The sequence below is a fragment of the Scyliorhinus canicula genome, chromosome 19, assembly GCF_902713615.1.
Source record: "Scyliorhinus canicula chromosome 19, sScyCan1.1, whole genome shotgun sequence".
Lineage (NCBI taxonomy): Eukaryota > Metazoa > Chordata > Chondrichthyes > Carcharhiniformes > Scyliorhinidae > Scyliorhinus > Scyliorhinus canicula.
The window spans coordinates 1,583,619-1,608,231 of record NC_052164.1 but is presented as its reverse complement, the minus strand read 5'-3'; the positions used below and the strand labels follow the sequence as shown (position 1 = coordinate 1,608,231).

Sequence of the window (24,613 nt, the reverse complement as noted above, 5' to 3'; positions counted from 1 at the left end):
AATTATCACAATTTTGTGAGAAATTATATATATCTAGCATTTATATTAAACGACATCAACAGGAATATAAATCTTGCTTATCAACTACATTGTTGTTGCTTATACTTATGACAACTTGTGACATGCCCATGGGAGCTGGCTGGTTGTGTAATGTCACGGAGGTGGCATGGTGGCGCAGTGGTTAGCACTTCTGCTAACCCAAGGACCCGGGTTCAATCCCAGCCCCAGGTCACTGTCTGTGTGGCATTTTCATATTCTCCCTATGTCTGCGTGGGTCTCACCACTACAAACCAAAAAAATGTGCAGGGTAGGTGAATTGGCCAGGCTAAATTGCCCGTTAATTGGAAAAAAGAATAATTGGGTACTCTAAATTTCTTTTTAAAAAGTGTAATGTCACAGAATGGTGGGGATGAGGTTTTTGTCCTAATCTCTGACATGGCCTTGGCTGTGACATTGTGTGCCAATGAACTGTATTTTGGACCAGCTCGTGGGGTGCCTGGAGAACTATTGTGGATGAGCAGTGGACCCTGGATCACACTTGGAGAACCACCAGTGCATAGTGTAATCCAATACCTTGTCAGTCCTCCCCAAGTGAATTACCTCATGCTTTTCTGAGTTGCATTCCATTTGCCACTGCTCTGCCCACCCAACCAGTTCATTGATATCCACCTGCAGTCTATGACTATCCTCCTCCCAATTGAACACCCTATCGATTATTGTATCATCCGTGAACGTCTTGATCACATTCTGTCCCACAGAATTCTTTCTCGTAGCTTCCCATCACCGAGATGCGGCTAATTAGCCTATCCCTGGTCTATCCCTACCCCCCTTTTTGAACAGTGGGACAATATCACCCATTTCAATATCAAGCTACTGCTCCTACTCTATGATTTAAATTGGTACAGTTCAGCTTAAGTGATTGCCTTCGACTTTCTGCTACCATTGGAATACTGTTGTGTCATCTATGACTTTATTTATTTTGAAAAATATTGTATTGAGGCATTTATATTATAAATTTGAACACAGTACACAATCTCACCCCCCAAAAGCAGCCAACATGGTGCTTACATAACCAACACCCCAACAAAACTTCCCCACCAACCCGTCCCCACCTTGTCCACCTCCCCCAGCCTCCTGTTTATAACACCCCCAGTGACAGTTGAGTTCTTTCCAAGGAAGTGATAGACGGCTGCCACGTCCAGGCAAACCCTACCATCGAGCCCCTCAGGGCGAACTTAATTTTCTCAAGCCTGGGAAACCCGGCCATGTCACTGACCCATACCCCGACTCGGAGAGTCCGAATCCCATACCCTGACTCGGAGGGTCCGAATCCCATACCCCCGACTCGGAGGGTCCGAATCCCATACCCCCGACTCGGAGGGTCCGAATCCCATACCCCCGACTCGGAGGGTCCGAATCCCATACCCCCGACTCGGAGGGTCCGAATCCCATATCCCCGACTCGGAGGGTCCGAATCCCATATCCCCGACTCGGAGGGTCCGAATCCCATACCCCCGACTCGGAGGGTCCGAATCCCATACCCCCGACTCGGAGGGTCCGAATCCCATACCCCCGACTCGGAGGGTCCGAATCCCATACCCCCGACTCGGAGGGTCCGAATCCCATACCCCCGACTCGGAGGGTCCGAATCCCATACCCCCGACTCGGAGGGTCCGAATCCCATACCCCCGACTCGGAGGGTCCGAATCCCATACCCCCGACTCGGAGGGTCCGAATCCCATACCCCCGACTCGGAGGGTCCGAATCCCATACCCCCGACTCGGAGGGTCCGAATCCCATACCCCCGACTCGGAGGGTCCGAATCCCATACCCCCGACTCGGAGGGTCCGAATCCCATACCCCCGACTCGGAGGGTCCGAATCCCATACCCCCGACTCGGAGGGTCCGAATCCCACCATGCTCGTAAGATCCGTCTCTGGGCTACAAGGTGTGTTATGTAATTTGGAATAACGCAAGCTGCCACTTCTTCAGTGTTTCCCTCCCTACCTCCTCCTAGGGGCTGGTTTAGCACTGGGCTAAATTGCTGGCTTTGAAAGCAGACCAAGACAGGCCAGCAGCACGGTTCGATTCCCGTACCGGCCTCCCCGAACAGGCGCCAGAATGTGGCGACTAGGGGCTTTTCACAGTAACTTTATTGAAGCCGACTTGTGACAATACGATTTTCATTTTCACTTGATGCAGTTTTAAATAAAAGATGCTCCAGACTTTGAAGTGAGTTCAATGTGTTTTACTGAACTATTAGCACAGTTCTCAATGAGTTTGACTGCTAATCTAAATGTAGTAACTCAGTCTAACTGAGCCAGCCTTGCTCTGAGCCACGTGCTGGGGTGTGATGCTGAATCACTCTGTAGATGTTGGTCTGTGGAAGGAGGTGGGGTGTGAGTGCCTCATCCCTTTTATAGTGAGATACCATCCCTGAGTGTCCTGACTGCTCATTGGTTGTGTCCTATTCTGTGTGTTCATTAGCTGCATGTTTGCATATCATGACACCAGGGAGGCAAAGGCCAAGACATAAGCCTCTCTCGCTCCCTGGACTCCCGGGTCTTTTGACACACCAAAAATTGCCACCTCTGGACTCAGGACCACCCTTTTACCTTCAGAATCTCCGACATAACTTCGGCAAACCCCTGCCAGAATCCCCCTAGCTTCAGAAAAACTCAAAACATCCGGACATGGTTCACACGACTACGCGCAAACCGCCCACACACATCCTCGACTCCTTCAAAGAACCTGCTCATCCGGGCCACAGTCATATGTCCCTGTGGACCACCTTCAATTGTATAAGGCTAAGCCTGGCACACAACGCGGAATCATCAATGACTTTATGTTGGACAAGCGCGTTCTCCCCGTGTCTGCTCCGGTTTCCTCCGGGTGCTCTGATTTCCTCCCACAGTCCAAAGACATGCAGGTGAGGTGGATTGGCCATGATAAATTGCCCTTAGTGACCAAAAAAGGTTAGGAGGGATTCTTGGGTTACGGGAATAGGGTGGAAGTGAGGGCTTAAGTGGGTCGGTGCAGACTCGATGGGCCGAATGGCCTCCTCCTGCACTGTATGTTCTATGTTCTCAGCAGTCTTAACATGTTGGAGTTCATGTTTGAGAGAAGTGACGGGGAATTGGAACTGGGTACCATTAGTGCACATAAAGAATTGATTGTGCCTATGAACAGTTGTAACAAGGGGTGATACATCATCAAGGAAGGATGGAAAAAAATCATAAATCTTTGGACATCTCAACTGATGAGTACTAAGGTGGGATGAGATGGGGTTGTGTATAGAGTGAGACGGAAGAGATTGGAGAGAAATTGCCTTGCCAATGAGCGAGACTTCATAAAAGAAAAGCTGCAATGGATGATAATGTCAAGGGGTTGCAGAAATAAATCTGAAAATCCCACAATTACGTAATGAAAACATCCGGGTCACCCCTGAAATATACGGAGTCCGAGGATCTGCCCTCAATACTCAGCTTCATTCACATTGGCAACAAGTTTAATAACGTCCTGTAGCTGAGAACTGTGTTGCCCCATAAATAAGATGTCAATTCTCTATGTGTTGAGGATCTTAGAACATAGAAAAGTGTTTCAACTAAATGTTCCTTCAAATGAATACAAGAGGAAGACTTATATGACCCATTGCTTAAAGTAGTTTGTGTGTGTTCCATTTCAGGGGAGCCTTATGTGAGGATATCGGAAACAGGAAGCCTTATGCTGAAATCCTTTGACAAGTTAATGTCAGGAGATTACACATGCACAGTTTCCTACAAGGATGTGGAGAAGAACAAGGAACTATTCCTTGATATGAAATTCTCGATATATGGTAAATATTGGGTAAAAGACAAAGGGCACATTTTTACCCTCTATAGCTGAATTTCCATATTTTCAGCTGTTCACAGTAAAGTTATAGCGAAGGCTGGGAGAATTTCCACGCAAGGAGAATTAGGGCCACATTGTTCTCAAGAGGTAGCAGTGAGCTCATTTTACATGGAGGATATTTTCACAGTGATTCCAATATCCTGCCATATTCAATGGAGTAATATTGTTCAATGGCTGAAAGTGGGCAGTGATGTTGTCTCCCTGGGAGTTATGTTGATCTCTCACTGAAGCTTTAGCACAAGATTAGAATATCTCTGACCGAATTTCAGGACCACGTCATTTGAGATTAGCAGCTTTCTGAGACACAGAATAGGCTGATAATATACTGCACTGCTCACCCATGAGCATGTATGTGAATTTATAATCTTTAATGATGTTTCACTATCTCCATTCTACTGACACTAACAAACTTCTGAATGCATAGTACAGTTTACAGCATAAGACCATTAGATATAGGGGCAGAAATAGGCCATTCGGCCCATTGAGTCTGCTCCTCCAATCGATCACGGCTGATATGTTCCTCATCCCCATTCTTCTGCCTTCTCCCCATAACCCCTGATCCCCTCATTAATTAAGAAATCCCTTATTAATCAGGAACACCAGATTTGTGTTTCCGTCAGGGCTACAGACCAAGTACTGGAAAATAGTCATTAACACTGGGCTGGATTCTCTGATTCTGGGGCTATGTCCCCACGCCGGCATGGGAACGCTGGCGTTTTAAGCCAAAAGAAATGGCGTAAAACGGCCATTGATCCTCTGTTTGGTGGGGGCCAGCATGCCGGTAGAGTAGAGCACCCAGCTCCAGCTGCCGATACAGCCTGGAGAATTGCGAGGTCCGTGGCCACTCATGCGCATGGCGACGGCTTACAGCAGCCGCGCTGTGGTACATAGCGGAGGCCACTCGTGGACCCGGCCCGTGAATTAGTGACCGCCCCTTTGGCCGGTTTATGCGCCCGGACCGCCTTCCCCTGACTGTGGCAGCGCTGGACTGAGTCCACAGCCGCCACTCTCAGTTCCTGACGGAGAGACCACATGCGACCGAGTACCCTCCGAGTAAGCCGCTTTGGAGCATCACGAAAGCAGCGCCGCCCCCGATTCGGTCGGGAACTTTCATTCTCCGGCCGCTCGCCGAACGCGATCTCGGCATCGGCAACCAGAGAATCCAGCCCCACTGTTTCTCAGTGTGTAGTGGCTGTGTTACTCAGTTAATAATCCAGAACACAGTATTTCAAATGTAACTGTGGTATTTGAAACATGGAATTCAGTTTATAAACTAAATATAAAAAAAAATCACTGCTATCAGTAAAAGTGACCAGAAAACTGTTGGATTGTTTCAAAGACCCAGTTACTTCAATAGCTCCAGTCATGGTTGATTCTAGAATGGCCTAGCAAACTACTCAGTTTAATCAAACATCTGCAGAACAACACCCACAACCTTCTTCTGAAGTGAATAATAAATTCTCCTGTTGCCACCCACTCTCAACAATGAATAATAATAAAGACCCAGAAAGATTTAAAACTGTTAGTTATTAAAGAACAGTTAAAATGCCTTTGTATACCTGTTAAAATGGAACTTCAATGCTGTCCATTCTCTTTTTAAAAAATATTTTAGTCAGGCATTTACGAAAACAAAGAAATGAAAGCAGAAGTAAAATTATACAATGTAATAAATAACCAGCATCCCCCCCCCCCCCCCCCGCCATACCCCTCCACCTGTCCTGCCTTCCCCATTTTAACCCCCTTAGCCACCCCACCTCTGCTGACTCCTGAATTCTCCTTAAAGAAGTCAATGAACGGCTTCCACCTCCGAGCGAACCCATCAACCGACCCCCTCAAGACTGTGGTGAATGAACTTCACCTAATGCATGAGCTATCTGTATAATGATGTGACCCATGACCTGGAAGTGATGATATGGGCTACTTCCAGGTACTGTACTGGAACCCCGGTGGGCTCCGCCTCTGGCTCCGCCCTCACCGGGGTCATATATAGTCCGGCCGCCTTTGGGTGGCACTCATTTGTACAGCCGACTCTGACAGGCGAGTTCATGGTTATTAAAGCCTAATGTTCACTCGTTCTCACGGTCTCACAGTGAATTGACGGTATAACAATTTAATATCCATAGACAGCATCATGGAAACTGCTCTAAAGCAGTTCGGCAGTTCGGCGGTCAGCTCTCGGCGGTTGTGGCAAGGACTAAGCAACATAACGGGCTACAAAGCGAAGCCGAGCAGTATCTCTGACAGCAGTGCACCCCTCCCTGATGAACTTAATGCATTCTATGCTCGGTTTGAGCAGGTAACCAACAACCCGCTATCGAGTGCCCCAGCAACCCATAATTCACCCGTACCCACCATCACAGTTTCCGAAGTCAGATCGGCCTTCCTGAAAGTGAACCCACGGAAGGCGATGGGCCCGGACGGGATCCCTGGTCATGCACTCAGAACCTGCGCGGACCAGCTGGCAGAGGTTTTCACAGACATCTTTAACCTATCCCTACTCCACTCCGAGGTCCCCACCTGCTTCAAGAAGACCACCATCATACCGGTACCAAAGAAGAACCAGGCAACGTGCCTCAATGACTACCGCCCGGTGGCCCTGACGTCAGTTGTAATGAAGTGCTTCGAGAGGCTGATCATGAAGCGCATCACCTCCATACTCCCGGAACGCCTTGACCCACTTCAATTCGCATACCGTCGCAACCGGTCTACATCAGACGCCATTTCCCTGGCCCTACACTCATCCCTAGAGCATCTCGAAAACAAGGACTCCTACATCAGACTCCTATTTATTGACTACAGCTCCGCCTTCAACACCATAATCCCAGCCAAGCTCATATCAAAGCTCCAAAACCTAGGACTTGGCTCTCCACTCTGCAACTGGATCCTTGACTTTCTGACCAACAGACCACAGTCAGTAAGAATGAACACCAACACCTCCTCCACAATAGTCCTCAATACCGGGGCCCCGCAAGGCTGCGTACTTAGCCCCCTACTCTACTCCCTGTACACACACGACTGCATGGCAAAACTTGGTTCCAACTCCATCTACAAGTTTGCTGACGATACGACCATAGTGGGCCGGATCTCGAATAACGACGAGTCTGAATACAGGAGGGAGATAGAGAACCTAGTGGAGTGGTGCAACGACAACAATCTCTCCCTTAATGCCAGCAAAACTAAAGAGCTGGTCATCGACTTCAGGAAGCATAGTACTGTACACACCCCTGTCAGCATCAACGGAGCCGAGGTAGAGATGGTGAGCAGTTTCAAATTCCTAGGGGTGCACATCACCAAAAATCTATCCTGGTCCACCCACGTTGACGCTATCACCAAGAAAGCACAACAGCGCCTTTACTTCCTCAGGAAACTAAGGAAATTTGGCATGTCCACATTAACCCTTACCAACTTTTACAGATGCACTATAGAGAGCATCCTCTCGGGCTGCATCACAGCCTGCTATGGCAACTGCTCGGCCCAGGACCGCAAGGAACTTCAGAGAGTCGTGAATACCGCCCAGTCCATCACACGAACCTGCCTCCCATCCATTGATTCCATCTACACCTCCCGCTGCCGGGGGAAAGCAGGCAGCATAATCAAGGATCCCTCCCACCCGGCTTACTCACTTTTCCAACTTCTTCCATTGGGCAGGAGATTCAGAAGTCTGAGAACACGCACAAACAGACTCAAAAACAGCTTCTTCCCCACTGTCACCAGACTCCTAAATGACCCTTTTATGGACTGTCCTCATTAACACTACACCCTGTATGCTTCATCCGATGCCAATGCTTATGTAGTACATTGTATATCTTGTGTTGCCCTATTATGTATTCTCATGTATTTTCTTGAATTCTGTTCAATTCCCTTTTCTTCCCATGTACTGAATGATCTGTTGAGCTGCTTGCAGAAAAATACTTTTCACTGTACCTCGGTACACGTGACAATAAACAAATCCAATCCAATCCAATAAAGCCAGATAAGCTCGAACTCGACGCGCGAGCGAGAGAGGCCAAGGAGATCTTCGAACATTGGCTCCGCTGCTTCGAGGCCTACCTCGACTCCTTCACAACACCTCCAACTGAAATCATCAAGCTGCGACTCCTCCATGCTTGGGTGAGCCATCGAATTTCTGTGATGATCGAGAAAGCGGCCACGTATGAGGCGCCGGTCGCAACCCTCAAGGCGCATTTTGTAAAGCCTGTAAACGAGGTGTATGCCCGACATCTCCTCACAACTCGCCGGGGAATTGCTAGATGAGTATATGGAAAAACTGACCCTGCTCGGGAGGAACTGCAGCTACCGGGATGTGACGGTGGAGGAACACATGAACCTACAGATCCGGGACACCTACGTGGCTGGGGTCCGATCGAACTACATCGGGCAGCGCTTGCGAGAAAATGGGACCACTGACCTATGGGACACAGTAAAACTAGCCACCTCGTTAGAGATGGCTTCCCAGAACCTCAGTGCGTTCCCCGGGGACCCGCCGATCACATTGTTGTGGCTCCCGTCGGACCCGACTATGTCACAGGCCTGTGCAGCACGGCTGCCAGTCCAGCCCCGGGAACCGCAGTACTACTTCTGCGGTCAAGGTCAACACCCCCGGCAGCGTTGCCCAGCCCGCACAGCACGTCGCTGTACTGTGCAGCGACTGTGGCAAAAAGGGACACTTCGCCAAAGTATGTCTGGGCCGACCTAAAGCCCTGAAGTCAAACTCACCAGGCCCGACCCGTGGACTCACAGGCCCGCAGACGCCGCAACGTGACTGCGTGCCTGCCTGGAACGCCCCCTTCAGACGCGTCATCAACCTTGTAGGACCCGTGGGGGCCGTCATATTGCCCGCCGGCTCCAACACCGACCGATACGTGCGACCAATGGGCACGGCCATCTTGGTCACCATCTTTGACCCAGCCCGACACGTGCGACTCATGGATGCCACCATCTTGTGACCCTGACACCGTCGACCACGCTGGCTACCCGCAGCTGGGCGCAGTTACCCTCGACCAGTCGTAGCCGAAGCACTTGGAAAAACTTAATGATGGTCGTCCGGGTCAACAGGCATGAGACCCCCTGCCTTTTTGACTCCGGGAGCACGGAGAGCTTTGTTCACCCGGATACAGTAAGGCGCTGCTCCCTTCTCATATACCCCACATCCCAAACCATCTCCCTTGCCTCCGGATCCCAATCGGTCCAGATCCAGGGGTACTGCATCGCTAACCTCGCGATGCAGGGCGCCAAGTAGGCCCGTTTTAAGTTGTACGTCCTCCCTCACCTTTGGCCCCACTACTGCTTGGATTAGATTTCTAATGCAGTCACCGAAGCCTCACCCTACAGTTCAGCGGACCCTTACCCCCCCCCTTCACGGTATGCAGCCTCGCGACCCTCAAGGTCTCCCCCACTTCGCTCTTTGCCAATCTCACTCCCGACTGTGAGTGTACAGGAGGTACAGTTCCCAAGATATGGCTTTTATCAAGTCGGAGGTCCAGCGATTGTTGAGTGAAGGGATCATTGAGGCCAGCAACAGCCCCTGGAGAGCGCAAGCGGTGGTGGTCCGGACCGGGGAAAAGAACCGGATGGTTGTAGACTACAGCCAGACTATTAACCGATTCACGCAACTGGATGCATACCCACTCCCCGCATCGCAGAGATGGTCAACCAGATCGCACAGTACCGTCTGTTCTTTTTTTTTGAAATAATTTTTATTGAAAATTTTTAAATTTATACAACAATAACGCACCATAGTAAAATACCAAAAATAACAATAATATTAGCAATCATAAACATTCACCCCACCTCCATGAACAACACAGCATTTTAACAACAACGCAAATTAATACAATATAAAGTTACAGACTAGACACTACAATAATGCACCCCCCCCCCCCCCCCCCCCCCCCCACCCCGACCCCGGGTTGCTGCTGCTATTGACCAAGTTACCTATCTTTGAGCCAGGAAGTCCAGAAAAGGCTGCCATCATTTATAAAACCCTTGTATTGATCCTCTCAGGGCAGATTTTACCCTTTCCAATTTTATAAATCCCGCCATGTCACTGATCCAGGTCTCCACACTTGAGGGCCTTGCATCCTTCCACTGTAGCAGGATCCTTCGTCGGGCTACTAGGGACGCAAAGGCCAGGACACCGGCCTCTTTCGCCTCCTGCACTCCCGGCTCTACCGCAACTCCAAAAATCGCGAGTCCCCACCCTGGTTTGACCCTGGATCCAACCACCCTCGACACCGTCCCCGCCACCCCCTTCCAGAATTCTTCCAGTGCTGGGCATGCCCAGAACATATGGGCATGGTTCGCTGGACTCCCCGAACATCTGGTGCACCTGTCCTCACCCCCAATGAACCTACTCATCCTAGTCCCGGACATGTGGGCCCGGTGCAGCACCTTAAATTGGATGAGACTAAGCCTCGCACATGAGGAGGAAGAGTTGACTCTCTCCAAGGCATCCGCCCAAGTCCCGTCCTCTATCTGCTCCCCGAGTTCCTCCTCCCATTTAGCCTTCAGCTCCTCCACTGACGACTCCTCCACCTCCTGCATTACCTTATAGATGTCAGACACCTTCCCCTCTCTGACCCACACCCCCGAAAGCACTCTGTCCATCGTCCCCTGCGAGGGCAGCAGAGGGAATCCCTCTACCTGTCGCCTAGCAAACGCCTTTACCTGCAAGTATCTGAACATGTTCCCTTGGGGAAGCCCAAATTTATCTTCCAGTTCCCCTAGGCCCGCAAACCTCCTGCCAGTAAACAGGTCCCTCAATTTACTGATGCCCGCCCTTTGCCACCCCCTAAATCCCCCATCCTTGTTCCCCGGGATGAACCGATGATTGCCACCCAGTGGAGCCTCCATCGAGCCCCCTGTTTCCCCCCGATGCCGTCTCCACTGTCCCCAGATTCTTAGGGTCGCCGCCACCACCGGGCTCGTGGTAAACCTCTTAGGGGAGAGCGGCAACGGCGCCGTTACCATGGCACCCAGGCTCGTACCCCTACATGACGCCATCTCCATTCTTTTCCACGCCGCCCCTCCCCCCTCCATCACCCATTTACGCACCATTGCCACATTGGCCGCCCAATAGGACCCCAGAAGGTTGGGCAGCGCCAGCCCGCCTCTATCCCTCCCTCGCTCCAGGAACACCCTCTTCACTCTCGGAGTCCCATGTGCCCACACAAAGCTCAAAATACTGCTAGTCACTCTCCTAAAGAAGGCCCTGGGGATAAAGATGGGCAGGCACTGAAAGAGGAACAAGAACCTCGGAAGCACCGTCATTTTGACGGACTGTACCCTCCCCGCCAACGACAATGGCAGCATGTCCCACCGCTTGAACTCCTCCTCCATCTGATCTACAAGTCTGGTGAAATTATGTTTGTGAAGAGTCCCCCAGTCCCTGGCCACCTGCACCCCCAGGTACCTAAAACTCTCCCCTGCCTGCCTAAGCGGGAGCCTACCAATTCCTTCCTCCTGGTCTCCAGGGTGCACCACAAACACCTCACTCTTGCCTAAATTTAATTTATAACCTGAAAAGGTCCCAAACTCAGCTAGCAGCTCCATCACCCCCGGCATCCCTCCGACCAGGTCCGCCACATACAGTAACAGGTCATCAGCATACGACGACACCCTATGTTCCTCTCCACCTCGCACCAAACATCTCCACCTCTCTGAATCCCTCAACGCCATAGCCAGCGGCTCGATTGCCAGTGCAAACAACAAGGGGGACAGGGGACAACCCTGCCTGGTCCCTCGGTAAAGCCGGAAGTACTCCGACCTCCCCCCATTCGTGGCCACGCACGCCATCGGGGCCTCATATAGCAGCCTTACCCATCTAATGAACCCTTCACCAAATCCAAACCTCCCCAACACCTCCCATAGGTACCCCCACTCCACTCTATCGAAGGCCTTCTCTGCATCCAGCACCACCACTATCTCTGCCTCCCCCTCAATCGCCGGCATCATGATGACATTCAACAATCTCCGCACATTCGTGTTCAGCTGCCTTCCCTTCACAAAACCTGTCTGGTCCTCATGCACAACCCCTGGCACACAGTCCTCTATCCTGGTGGCCAGGATTTTTGCCAGCACCTTGGCATCCACATTAAGGAGGGATATGGGTCTGTATGAACCACACTGCTGGGGGTCCTTGTCCCTCTTTAAAATTAACGAGATCAGCGCCCGCGACATTGTCGGGGGCAAAGTTCCCCCTTCCCACGCTTCATTGAGTGTCCGCAACAGCAAGGGGCCCACTAGGTCCACAAACTTTTATAAAATTCCACCGGGAACCCATCCGGCCCCGGTGCCTCCCCTGACTGCATCTGCCCGATCCCCTTAACTAGCTCCTCCAGCTCAATCGGCGCACCCAACCCCTCCACCTTCTCCTCCTGCACCTTCGGGAAAGATAGCCCGTCGAGAAACCTCTCCATTCCCCTCCTCTCCACCGTTGGCTCCGACCGGTACAGTTCCCCATAAAAGTCCTTGAAGACCTAATTCACCTCTACCCCCTTCCGCACCACATTCCCACTCTTGTCTCTCACTCCAGCAATTTCCTTAGCCGCATCCCGCTTGTGGAGCTGATGAGCCAGCATCCTACTCGCCTTTTCACCATGTTCGTACACTGCCCCTTGTGCCTTCCTCCACTGTGCCTCCGCCTTTCTAGTGGTCAGCAAATCAAATTTAGCCTGCAGGCTGCGCCTTTCCCCCAACAGTCCCTCCTTTGAGCCTCTGCATACCTCCTGTCCACCTCCAGCATCTTTCCCACCAGTCTATCCCTCTCGCTCCTCTCCCCGTGTGCCCGGATGGATATCAGCTCCCCACGAATCACTGCCTTCAGGGCTTCCCAGACTATCCCCACCTGAACCTCCCCCGTATCATTCACCTCAAGGTACCCCTCAATACTTGCCCGGACCCTCCTACACACCTCCTCCTCCGCGAACAACCCCACATCCAACCGCCACAACGGGCGCTGGTCCCGCACCTCCCCCATCTCCAACTCTATCCAATGCGGAGCGTGGTCGGAGATTGCAATGGCCGAATACTCGGCCTCCTCCACTCTCGGAATCAGTCCCCTACTCACCACGAAGAAGTCTATCCGAGAGTAGACCCTATGTACGTGGGAGAAGAAAGAGTACTCGCGTGCCCTCGGCCTCACAAACCTCCATGGATCCACCCCACCCATCTGGTCCATAAACCCTCTCAGTACCTTGGCCGCCGCCGGCCTCCTACCCGTCCTAGAGCTGGACCGATCCAGTGAAGGATCCAACACCATATTGAAGTCCCCCCCCCCCCCATGATCAGACCTCCCGCCTCCAGATCCGGGACCCATCCCAACATACGCCTCATAAAGCCCGCATCGTCCCAATTTGGGGCATACACACTAGCAAGTACCACCTTCTCTCCTTGTAGCCTGCCCCTAACCATAACATACCTACCCCCCCTTATCCGCCACTACCTCCGATGCCTCAAACAACATATTTTTCCCCACCAGAATCGCCACTCCCCGGTTCTTCACATCCAACCCAGAGTGGAAAACCTGCCCCACCCATCCCTTCCTCAGGCGGACCTGGTCCGCCACCTTCAGGTGTGTCTCCTGAAGCATTGCCACATCTGCCTTTAGCCCCTTCAGATGAGCAAGTACCCTCGACCGCTTCACCGGCCCATTCAATCCTCTCGCATTCCAGGTGACCAACCGAATCAGAGGGCGTCCTGCCCCCCTCCCCCGTCGACTAGCCATAGCCCGTCGACTGCCCGCCCCAGGCCAGCACCCCCTGCCCGACCCAGCCCCCACCAGCTCCTACCTGACCCTACCAGCAGCAACCCGGTATTCCCCTTTTCCCCCCCTCCCTTCCCCCCCCCAGGCTAGGAACCCTCCCAGCCGTGAACCGTCCTCCATTGTACTCCCGTGGGTCATCTAACTTCTGCTGACCCCGGAAACTCCCGCCAATAACCCGACCCCTCCCAAAGTGGGATCATCCCCCAATCTATCCCTCCTCCAGGCACCGCTCCAGCGCGGGGAAGAACCAGTTAAGGCCCCGCCTCCCCCATCACCGTCTCCGCCCCGCAGCACGGGAAACCAGAGGAAAGCCCGCGCTTTCGCACTGCCCCCCCACACCCTTCTGACGCAGCTCCCAAATACCAGCCCCACTCCATACCTCCTACCCGATATAGAATACAACAAACCCCCCCAACCCTGCTCGCAAGATACACAGCTCAAACAATGCCCCACAGCAAAAAAAAAACATAACAGAACAACACCCCCATAAATAACCATATCAAAATTGCAAAAGTACAAAAAGACAAAAAAAAAGAACACAGCCACAGCAGAATAAAGCATTACAACCGACCCCGCAACCCCCAATCCCTAGTTCAAGTCCAGTTTCTCCGTCCGCACGAAGGCCCACGCCTTCTCCGGGGAATCAAAATAATAATGCCGGTCCGAATAAGTTACCCACAGGCGCGCGGGCTGCAACATTCCGAACTTTATCTTTTTCCTGTAAAGCACCTCCTTCGTCCGATTAAATCCAGACCGCCGCTTAGCCACCTCCGCACTCCAATCCTGGTAGATCCGCACTACCCCATTCTCCCAATTGCTGCTCTTCACCCTCTTGGCCCAGCGCAGCGCACACTCCCGATCACTGAACCGGTGGAACCTCACCAGCACCGCACGTGGGGGTTCATTCTCCTTAGGCCTCCTGGCCAGTACTGTGTGTGCTCCCTCCAGCTCCAAGGGCAGATGGAAAGACCCGGCCCCCACTAGCGAGTTCAGCATTGTAGCCACGTAGGTTGTCAGGTCCGACCCCTCCAGCCCCTCCGCAAGACCCAAGATCCGCAGGTTTTTCCACCTCATGCGTGATCAAGCTCCTCGAAGCGTTCCTGCCACTTCTTGTGGAGCGCCTCGTGCCCCTCCACCTTACTCACGAGGACCACGGCCTCCTCCTCTCGTTCAGTGGCCTGCGCCTGCAACGCCTTGATGGCAGCACCCTGGGTGGTCTGAATCTCCGACAGCCTTTTGTTCGTTTCCTGCAGAGAGCTCAGTACCTCAGCCTTGAAGTCTGTAAAGCAGCGCAGGAGAGCAGCTTGTTGCTCCTGGGCCCACTGCTTCCATTCCTCTGGAGCTCCGCCGGCCGCCATCTTGGATTCCTTCCCCCGTTTTTTCTGGGGAGCTGCTGCCGTTTTTTCCCCCTTTCCACTCCGAGTTCGAGTCATGGACTGTGGGGAAAGTCGATCAGCACACCTTCTCCCACCGGGAGACGTCGAAAAATTTCCGTTTTGGGCTCTAAAAAGAGCCGAAAAGTCCGTTTAAAACGGGAGCTCCCAAATGTGTGGCTTCCTACGTCATCGCCGCCACCGGAAGTCGTACCGTGTGTTCTCAATGGTCAATCTGAAGTTGGCCTACCACCAGCTCCCGATCCGCCCAGAAGAACGCCACTCCACTGCTTTTGAAGCAGCCGGCAGACTCTTCCACTTTCTCAGGGTCCCCTTCGGCGTCACTAACGGGGTCTCAGTCTTTCAGAGAACGATGGACCGAATGGTGGACCAGTACAGTTTGTGGGCTACATACCCATACTTGGACAATGTCACCATCTGCGGCCATGACCAGCAGGACCATGATGCCAACCTTCAGAGGTTCCTCCAGGCCGCCCAATCCCTCAACCTCACGTACAACAAAGAGAAGTGCGTTTTCCGCACTACACGACTGGTCATACTCGGCTACGTCATGGAGAACGGAGTCCTAGGGCCCGACCCCGACCATGTGCCCCCCCTCCCCAAAGCCTCAAGGCCCTCAAACGATGCCTGGGGCCGTTCTCCTACTACGCCCAGTGGATCCCCAACTATGCGGATAAAGCCCGCCCACTTATCCAAACCACCACTTTTCCCCTGACGGCTGAGACCCACTCGGCCTTCAGCCGCATCAAGGCCGACATCACCAAGGCCGCTATGCACGCGGTTGACGAGTCCGTACCTTTTCAGGTAGAGAGCGACGCGTCAGATGTCGCACTGGCCGCCACACTCAACCAGGCGGGCAGGAGGGCAGCACGGTGGCCTAGTGGTTAGCACAACCGCCTCACGGCGCTGAGGTCCCAGGTTCAATCCCGGCTCTGGGTCACTGTCCGTGTGGAGTTTGCACATTCTCCCCGTGTCTGCGTGGGTTTCGCCCCCACAACCCAAAAAATGTGCAGAGTAGGTGGATTGGCCACACTAAATTGCCCTTAATTAGAAAAAATAATTGGCTAATCTAAATTTAAAAAAAAAAAAACCAGGCGGGCAGGCCAGTAGCCTTCTTCTCCAGAACCCACCACGCTGCCGAGATCCGACACTCCTCAGTCGAGAAGGAAGCACAAGCCATAGTGGAAGCCGTGCGGCACTGGAGGCACTACCTAGCCGGTAGGAGGTTCACCCTCGTCACCGACCAGCGGTCAGTTGCCTTCATGTTTGATAACGCACAACAGGGCAAAATAAAAAATGACAAAATCCTGAGGTGGAGGATCGAACTCTCCACCTACAATTACGATATTAAGTATCGTCCTGGGAAGCTCAACGAGCCCCCAGATGCCCTGTCCCGCGGCACATGCGCCAGCGCGCAAGGTGACCGACTTCGGGCTGTCCACGATGACCTCTGCCACCCGGGGATCACCCGGCTTACCCACTTTATTAAGGCCCGCAATCTGCCCTTCTCCACCGAGGAGGTCAAGGCCACGACCAGGGACTGCCAGGTCTGCGCGGAGTGCAAACCACACTTCTACCGGCCAGACAAGGCCCACCTGGTAAAGACCTCCCAACCCTTTGAGCGCCTGAGTATGGACTTCAAAGGGCCCCTCCCTTCCACCAACCATAATATATACTTTCTAACCGTCGTCAACGAGTACTCCCGCTTCCCCTTGGCAGTCCCCTGCTCTGACATGACCTCGGCCACTGTGATAACGGCACTGCACAGCATCTTCACACTGTTCGGTTTCCCTGCTTACGCCTTGAGCGACCAGGACACATCGTTCATGAGCGATGAGCTGCGTCAGTCCCTGCCCCAGCTCCTCCTCCCGCCCCAGCTCCTCCCCCCTGCCCCAGCTCCTCCCCCCGCCCCAGCTCCTCCCCTTACGACTCAGCCTCCACCTCCCTGCCCCAGCCTCCACCTCCCTGCCCCAGCTCCTCCTCCCACGACCCAGCTCCTCCTCCCTGCCCCAGCTCCTCCTCCCTGCCCCAGCTCCTCCTCCCTGCCCCAGCTCCTCCTCCCTGCCCCAGCTCCTCCTCCCTGCCCCAACTCCTCCTCTGTAATGAACTCCAATTGGCTTTATTGGTTGGCCAATTGGAGTATGAGCTCCCTCAATGGTAGCTCATTGAGGGGGCCCATATAATCACCTGTGTAGGCTTTGTGAGCAGTCTTAAGTTGACTGGACTGCTAGCAGCACTGTTGGTAGCTACTCCTGTAATATCGTTATTGTAAATAAATATTGGTGTAGCGATGGAACTCCTGCCTCCCGTGGATTACTCCAGTGGCGACGAGGTAAACTACGAATTTTGCGGAGACCAGCTGCCGCACTCGGAGGGTAAGCCTTGCCATTTTAAAAATGCCGTTTTTTTGGGAGGTTAGAGGCATTCGACCCGGCTATTGAGGACTGGTCCCGGTATGTGGAGAGAATGTGTTACTTCTTCCGGGCAAATGATATACTGACGGACGAAAGGAGACGGCTTATCCTGCTGTCGGCATGCGGACCCTCCGCTTTCGCCATTATACGTAGTCAGACTTATCCCGATGCGCCGGACACGAAAACTTTCCAAGAAGTAACGGAATTGGTGAAAGAGCACTACGACCCAAAACCACCCCTCATTTTGCGTAGGTACAGATTCTACGCAGCGAAGCGGGAAGACAGGGAGTCAGTCACGAATTTCGTGACCCGCATGAGAAGGCTGGCGGAAAAATGTGAGTTTGGCCCGACGCTAAATGAAATGCTTCGGGACCGGTTAGTGTGTGGTATAAACGACCTCACAATACAGAAATGCCTGTTGGCGGAAACGGAGCTAGACTGCAGGCAGGCGTTACAGCTCACACTGTCCCTAGAAAAGGCAGCAAGTGGGGCGCAGGAACTACAGGGCACGCCAATGGAGGTAAATACCTGTGAGAGGGACTACCACAACGGGTCCTGCTACCAGATAGCCGCTCTCAGGAAAAACCTGAGGAATAGAGGGAAAAAGGAAAACCCCAGAACTGCCCCCAAGTCTGCCAGGACTAACTGGAGACAGAGGGAAGTACCGGCTGAGGCCCCCCCAACTGAGAAGGACCGTTTCTGGCACCAGACAGAGTGGGGTAACAACGACAGAAACCCTAGAAGGAGGTGGAAAAAGAGGAATAGCAGGTGGGGACGCAGGGAAGTACACAACCTAGACGCCCCATCCTCCTCCGAAAGGGAACAATTATATAATATTACAACGAAGAAAGCAGAACCCATTAGGATTACCCACGGGTGAACGGGCGGCCGACAATAATGGAAATAGACACGGGTGCGGCCGTATCAGTAATGGGAGTGGCAGCATTTAGAAAAATCAAAGATGGACTCCAGCCACTAACCCTAACAAAAACATCGACGAAACTTAAAACCTACACTGGGGAACCCCTGGAAGTTCTAGGCACGACTCATGTACCCATGGAATATGAGAAACAATTGCTCAGATTACCGTTGACGATAGTAGAGGGCTCCAGACCTAGTTTAATTGGACGGAATTGGCTGAAAGACCTTAAATTAGAGTGGAAGCGGGCAGTTGAGTGGAGTACTCCAAAAATACCCGGAGGTCTTCCAGGAAGGTTTGGGGGAAATCATAGGCGCCAAAGCAACTTTGCACGTGGACCCAGAAGCCCTTCCGAAATTTTGTAAGGCCAGGCCAGTACCTTTTGCATTAAGGAAGAAAGTAGATGACGAAATAGAAAGGTTACGGAGCGATGGCATTATCAGACCAGTACAGTTCTCGGAATTGGCAGCGCCAGTGGGACCAATTTTGAAGCCAGATGGCTCGATACGTCTCTGTGGAGATTTCAAACAGACAGTAAACAAATACGCATTGCTGGACAAATACCCAATCCCAAAAATAGACGACCTATATGCCAAATTGGCAGGTGGGCTTTTGTTCATGAAACTAGACATGAGCCACGCCTACCTGCAGTTAAAAGTGGACAAGGGCTCCCAGAAGTTCGCTACGATCAACACCCTGAAGTGCCTTTTTCGTTATACTAGGCTTCCTTTCGGAGTGTCATCAGCCTGCGCTCTCTTCCAGCGTACGATGGAAAATATTCTGCAGGGACTACCGCAGGTGGCAATTTATTTGGACGATGTCTTAATCACGGGTAGGACAAACAGGGAACACTTAAGGAACCTGGAGGAAGTGCTCAGGCGTTTCGCAAAGGCAGGCGTACGGCTAAAAAGGGAAAAATGTGTTTTTCTGGCCCCACAAGTGACGTACCTGGGATATAAAGTAGACGAGTCAGGCTTACACCCATTAGAAGACAGAGTAAGGGCAATAAAAGAAGCCCCAGCTCCCACCACGGTCCAGGAGTTACGATCATTTCTAGGGTTGGTAACCTATTATGGCAAATTTATTGAAAATAGGGCATCCATCCTAGAACCCCTCCACCAGCTACTAAAAAAGGGGCAAGAATGGAAATGGTCCACCCGCCAAAACCGAGCATTTAGGGACATTAAGGAACAGCTGTCATCCGAAAATGTCCTAGAGCATTATGACCCAAGGAAGGAGTTGGTGGTCACTTGTGATGCATCCCCCTACGGGGTAGGAGCCGTCTTAGCCCATAGAGGAAGGAATGGGGAAGAACGGCCAATAGCCTATGCTTCGAGGACCTTGGTGATGGCTGAGAGGAAGTACGCCCAAATCGAGAAGGAAGGACTGGCGGTGATATTCGCAGTAAAAAATTTTTACCAGTATCTGTGCGGGCGGAAATTCACCATAGTGACGGACCATAAGCCGTTATTAGGGTTATTAAAAGAAGACAAGTCAATACCCCCGATTGCATCAGATAGAATCCAACGCTGGGCGTTGCTACTGGCGGCATATAGATACGTTCTGGAGCACAGACCGGGAATGCGAGTAGCACATGCAGATGCTTTGAGCAGACTTCCCCTCCCGGACACTCCGCCGCAAATACCAAAAGTAGAGGAGACAGTAATGACTCTAAATTTTTTGGACACCCTACCAGTAGACGCACAACATATTCGGTTGTGGACGCAAAAAGACCCAGTTTAGCCAAGATGAAGCATTTACTGCTAACAGGGGAACTGGAAAGACCAGTGGAGCCCCAGATGCACCCATACTGGAGCAGAAGGGACCAAATAACCGTAGAAGACGGTATCCTATTATGGGGAGCCCGGGTAATAGTCCCAGCTCAGGGCCGTCAGGCAATCTTAACCGAGTTACATCACGGACACCCAGGGATGTCTAAAATGAAGATGCTAGCACGAAGCTACGTTTGGTGGCCAGGTTTGGACACAGACATAGCAGCCTTGGTACGTCGGTGCCAGGAGTGCCAACAGGGGCAAAGAGTGCCACCAGCGGCGCCATTGCACCCGTGGGAATGGCCAGGCAGACCGTGGACCCGCCTGCATATTGACCACGCCGGCCCTTTCATGGGCTCAATGTTTTTGGTGATAGTGGACGCCCACTCCAAATGGTTGGACGTCCACCGGGTAAACACGGCAAGCACAGCATCGACAATTGAAAAGCTCAGGGCCTCGTTTGCAACACATGGACTTCCGGAGGTATTGGTGTCGGACAACGGAACGGCATTCACAAGTGGGGAATTTGGAAAATTCCTGAAGGAAAACGGAGTCCGTCACATCAAAACGGCCCCTTACCATCCAGCGACCAACGGCCTGACAGAGAGAGCGGTCCAGACACTTAAAGCGGGACTCAAGAAGCAGCCGGCAGCGTCAATAGACACAAAGCTCTCCCGCTGGCTGTTTGATTACAGGACCACACTGCATTCCACAACGGGGCATACCGCCAGCTGAACTCTTAATGGGAAGGCGGCTGCGAACAAGGCTGAGTCTCCTTTTCCCAAATTTAACAGGGAAAGTGGAGAAACAACAGGAGGCCCAACGCAGAGGGCATGATAATAGAACATAGAACATAGAACAGTACAGCACAGAACAGGCCCTTCGGCCCTCAATGTTGTGCCGAACAATGATCACCCTACTTTAAACCCATGTAACCCGTATACCCGTGACCCAACAAACCCCCCATTAACCTTACACTACGGGCAATTTAGCATGGCCAATCCACCTAACCCGCACATCTTTGGACTGTGGGAGGAAACCGGAGCACCCGGAGGAAACCCACGCACACACAGGGAGGACGTGCAGACTCCACACAGACAGTGACCCAGCCGGGAATCGAACCTGGGACCCTGGAGCTGTGAAGCATTGATGCTAACCACCATGCTACCGTGAGGCCCCAAATAGTCGGCAGCAGAGACATTTCCAGGTGGGGGCACCGGTTTGGGTCAAGAATTATGGTAATGGACCAACGTGGGTCAAAACGTGGGTCAAGAAGGGCCTCACGGTAGCATGGTGGTTAGCATCAATGCTTCACAGCTCCAGGGTCCCAGGTTCGATTCCCGGCTGGGTCACTGTCTGTGTGGAGTCTGCACGTCCTCCCTGTGTGTGCGTGGGTTTCCTCCGGGTGCTCCGGTTTCCTCCCACAGTCCAAAGATGTGCGGGTTAGGTGGATTGGCCATGCTAAATTGCCCGTGGTGTAAGGTTAATGGGGGGATTGTTGGTATACGGGTTACGTGGGTTCAAGTAGGGTGATCATTGCTCGGCACAACATCGAGGGCCGAAGGGCCTGTTCTGTGCTGTACTGTTCTATGTTCTATGTTCTAAAAGCACGGTAGAGTCCCAAACAGGGCCCATATCCTATGAGGTTGCAATAGGAGGTAAGGTGCTGAAGAAACACCTAGACCAAATAAGGGCAGCGGAACCATACCTGGTGGCAGGCGAAGCAGGACCGCCTCAAGCTGGGATAGCCCAGACGGAAAGGATACCCACACCCCAGCCACGATCAATTTCTCCAGACCCCGTCATCCAGTCATCAGAGTCGGAGATGGACACACTTGACGAGGCCGCCGCGACACCTCTCCCCGAGGTGGAGGAAGAACAACTTCCAAGGAGGTCGTCAAGGAAAAGACGGGCACCTACAAGGTACACCCCGCCCACTTCGGAGAACGACCCGGCGACGACACAGAGGTGACAGACCCAGACATGAGGAGGAGGAAGAAGCTCAGAGGAATGCCAGCTGGCAGGTATTCCTCGGACCTTGGGGGGGAGGGGAGGAATGAACTCCAATTGGCTTTATTGGTTGGCCAATTGGAGTATGAGCTCCCTCAATGGTAGCTCATTGAGGGGCCCCATATAATTCCCTGTGTCGGCTTTGTGAGCAGTCTTAAGTTGACTGGACTGCTAGCAGCACTGTTTGTAGCTGCTCCTGTAATATCGTTATGTTAAATAAATATTGGTGTGGTGACGGAACTCCTGCCTCCCGTGGATTACTACATCCTCCCTGCCCCAGCTCCACCCCCCCCCCGCTCCAGCTCCTCCTCCCTGCCCCAGCTCCTCCCCATCCCAGCTCCTCCCCCCTGCCCCAGCTCCTCCCCATCCCAGCTCCTCCCCCTGCCACAGCTCCTCCCCCCGCCACAGCTCGTCCTCCCTACCCCAGCTCCTCCCTGCCCCAGCTCCTCCCCCCTGCCCCAGCTCCTCCCCCCTGCCCCAGCTCCTCCCCATCCCAGCTCCTCCCCCTGCCACAGCTCCTCCTCCCCGCCACAGCTCGTCCTCCCTGCCCCAGCTCCTCCTCCCTGCCCCAGCTCCTCCTCCCCGCCCCAGCTCCTCCTCCCCGCCCCAGCTCCTCCTCCCCGCCCCAGCTCCTCCTCGTTGCCCCAGCTCCTCCTCCTTGCCCCAGCTCCTCCTCCCTGCCCCAGCTCCTCCTCCTTGCCCCAGCTCCTCCTCCTTGCCCCAGCCCCTCCTCCCTGCCCCAGCTCCTCCTCCTTGCCCCAGCTCCTCCTCCTTGCCCCAGCTCCTCCTCCCTGCCCCAGCTACTCCTCCCTGCCCCAGCTCCTCCTCCCTGCCCCAGCTCCTCCTCCCTGCCCCAGCTCCTCCTCCCTGCCCCAGCTCCTCCCCCCTGCCCCAGCTCCTCCTCCTTGCCCCAGCTCCTCCTCCCCACCCCAGCTACTCCTCCCGGCCCCAGCTACTCCTCCCCGCCCCAGCTCCTCCCCCCGCCCCAGCCCCTCCTCCCACTGCCCCAGCCCCTCCTCCTGGCCCCAGCCCCTCCTCCCAGCCCCAACCCCTCCTCCCGGCCCCAACCCCTCCTCCCGGCCCCAACCCCTCCTCCCGGCCCCAGCCCCTCCTCCCCGCCCCAGCCCCTCCTCCCCGCCCCAGCCCCTCCTCCCCGCCCCAGCCCCTCCTCCCCGCCCCAGCCCCTCCTCCCCGCCCCAGCCCCTCCTCCCCGCCCCAGCCCCTCCCCCCCGCCCCAGCCCCTCCTCCCCGCCCCAGCCCCTCCTCCCCGCCCCAGCCCCTCCTCCCCGCCCCAGCCCCTCCTCCCCGCCCCAGCCTCTCCTCCCCGCCCCAGCTCCTCCTCCCCGCCCCAGCTCCTCCCTTCTGCCCCAGCTCCTCCCCTCTGCCCCAGCTCCTCCCCCCACCCCAGCTCCTCCCCCCGCCCCAGCTCCTCCCCCAGCCCCAGCTCCTCCCCCCAGCCCCAGCTCCTCCCCCCAGCCCCAGCTCCTCCTCCCTGCCCCAGCTCCTCCTCCCTGCCCCAGCTCCTCCTCCTTGCCCCAGCTCCTCCTCCCCGCCCCAGCTCCTCCCCCCTGCCCCAGCTCCTCCCCCCTGCCCCAGCTCCTCCTCCCCGCCCCAGCTCCTCCTCCCCGCCCCAGCTCCTCCTCCCCGCCCCAGCTCCTCCCCCCTGCCCCAGCTCCTCCTCCCCTGCCCCAGCTCCTCCTCCCCGCCCCAGCTCCTCTCCCCGCCCCAGCCCCTCCTCCCACTGCCCCAGCCCCTCCTCCTGGCCCCAGCCCCTCCTCCCGGCCCCAACCCCTCCTCCCGGCCCCAGCCCCTCCTCCCGGCCCCAGCCCCTCCTCCCGGCCCCAGCCCCTCCTCCCGGCCCCAGCCCCTCCTCCCGGCCCCAGCCCCTCCTCCCGGCCCCAGCCCCTCCTCCCGGCCCCAGCCCCTCCTCCCCGCCCCAGCCCCTCCTCCCCGCCCCAGCCCCTCCTCCCCGCCCCAGCCCCTCCTCCCCGCCCCAGCCCCTCCTCCCCGCCCCAGCCCCTCCTCCCCGCCCCAGCCCCTCCTCCCCGCCCCAGCCCCTCCTCCCCGCCCCAGCCCCTCCTCCCCGCCCCAGCTCCTCCTCCCCGCCCCAGCTCCTCCCTTCTGCCCCAGCTCCTCCCCTCTGCCCCAGCTCCTCCCCCCACCCCAGCTCCTCCCCCCGCCCCAGCTCCTCCCCCAGCCCCAGCTCCTCCCCCCAGCCCCAGCTCCTCCCCCCAGCCCCAGCTCCTCCCCCCAGCCCCAGCTCCTCCCCCAGCCCCAGCTCCTCCCCTCTGCCCCAGCTCCTCCCCTCTGCCCCAGCTCCTCCCCCCGCCCCAGCTCCTCCCCCCTGCCCCAGCTCCTCCCCCCTGCCCCAGCTCCTCCCCCCTGCCCCAGCTCCTCCCCCCGGCCCCAGCTCCTCCCCCCGGCCCCAGCTCCTCCCCCCGGCCCCAGCT

General features: G+C 54.7%; 1 protein-coding gene across 2 annotated transcripts in view; it reads left to right on the top strand.

The window, feature by feature from the left end:
- LOC119954349 (zona pellucida-binding protein 2-like) overlaps positions 1–24,613 on the top strand; it is a 95,796-nt gene that overhangs the window by 36,212 nt on the left and 34,971 nt on the right. For both annotated transcript variants that reach the window (XM_038779523.1, XM_038779522.1), the window contains one exon: positions 3,686–3,835. In XM_038779523.1, coding sequence (XP_038635451.1) covers positions 3,686–3,835 — 150 coding nt within the window. The remainder of the gene's footprint in view (positions 1–3,685; positions 3,836–24,613) is intronic.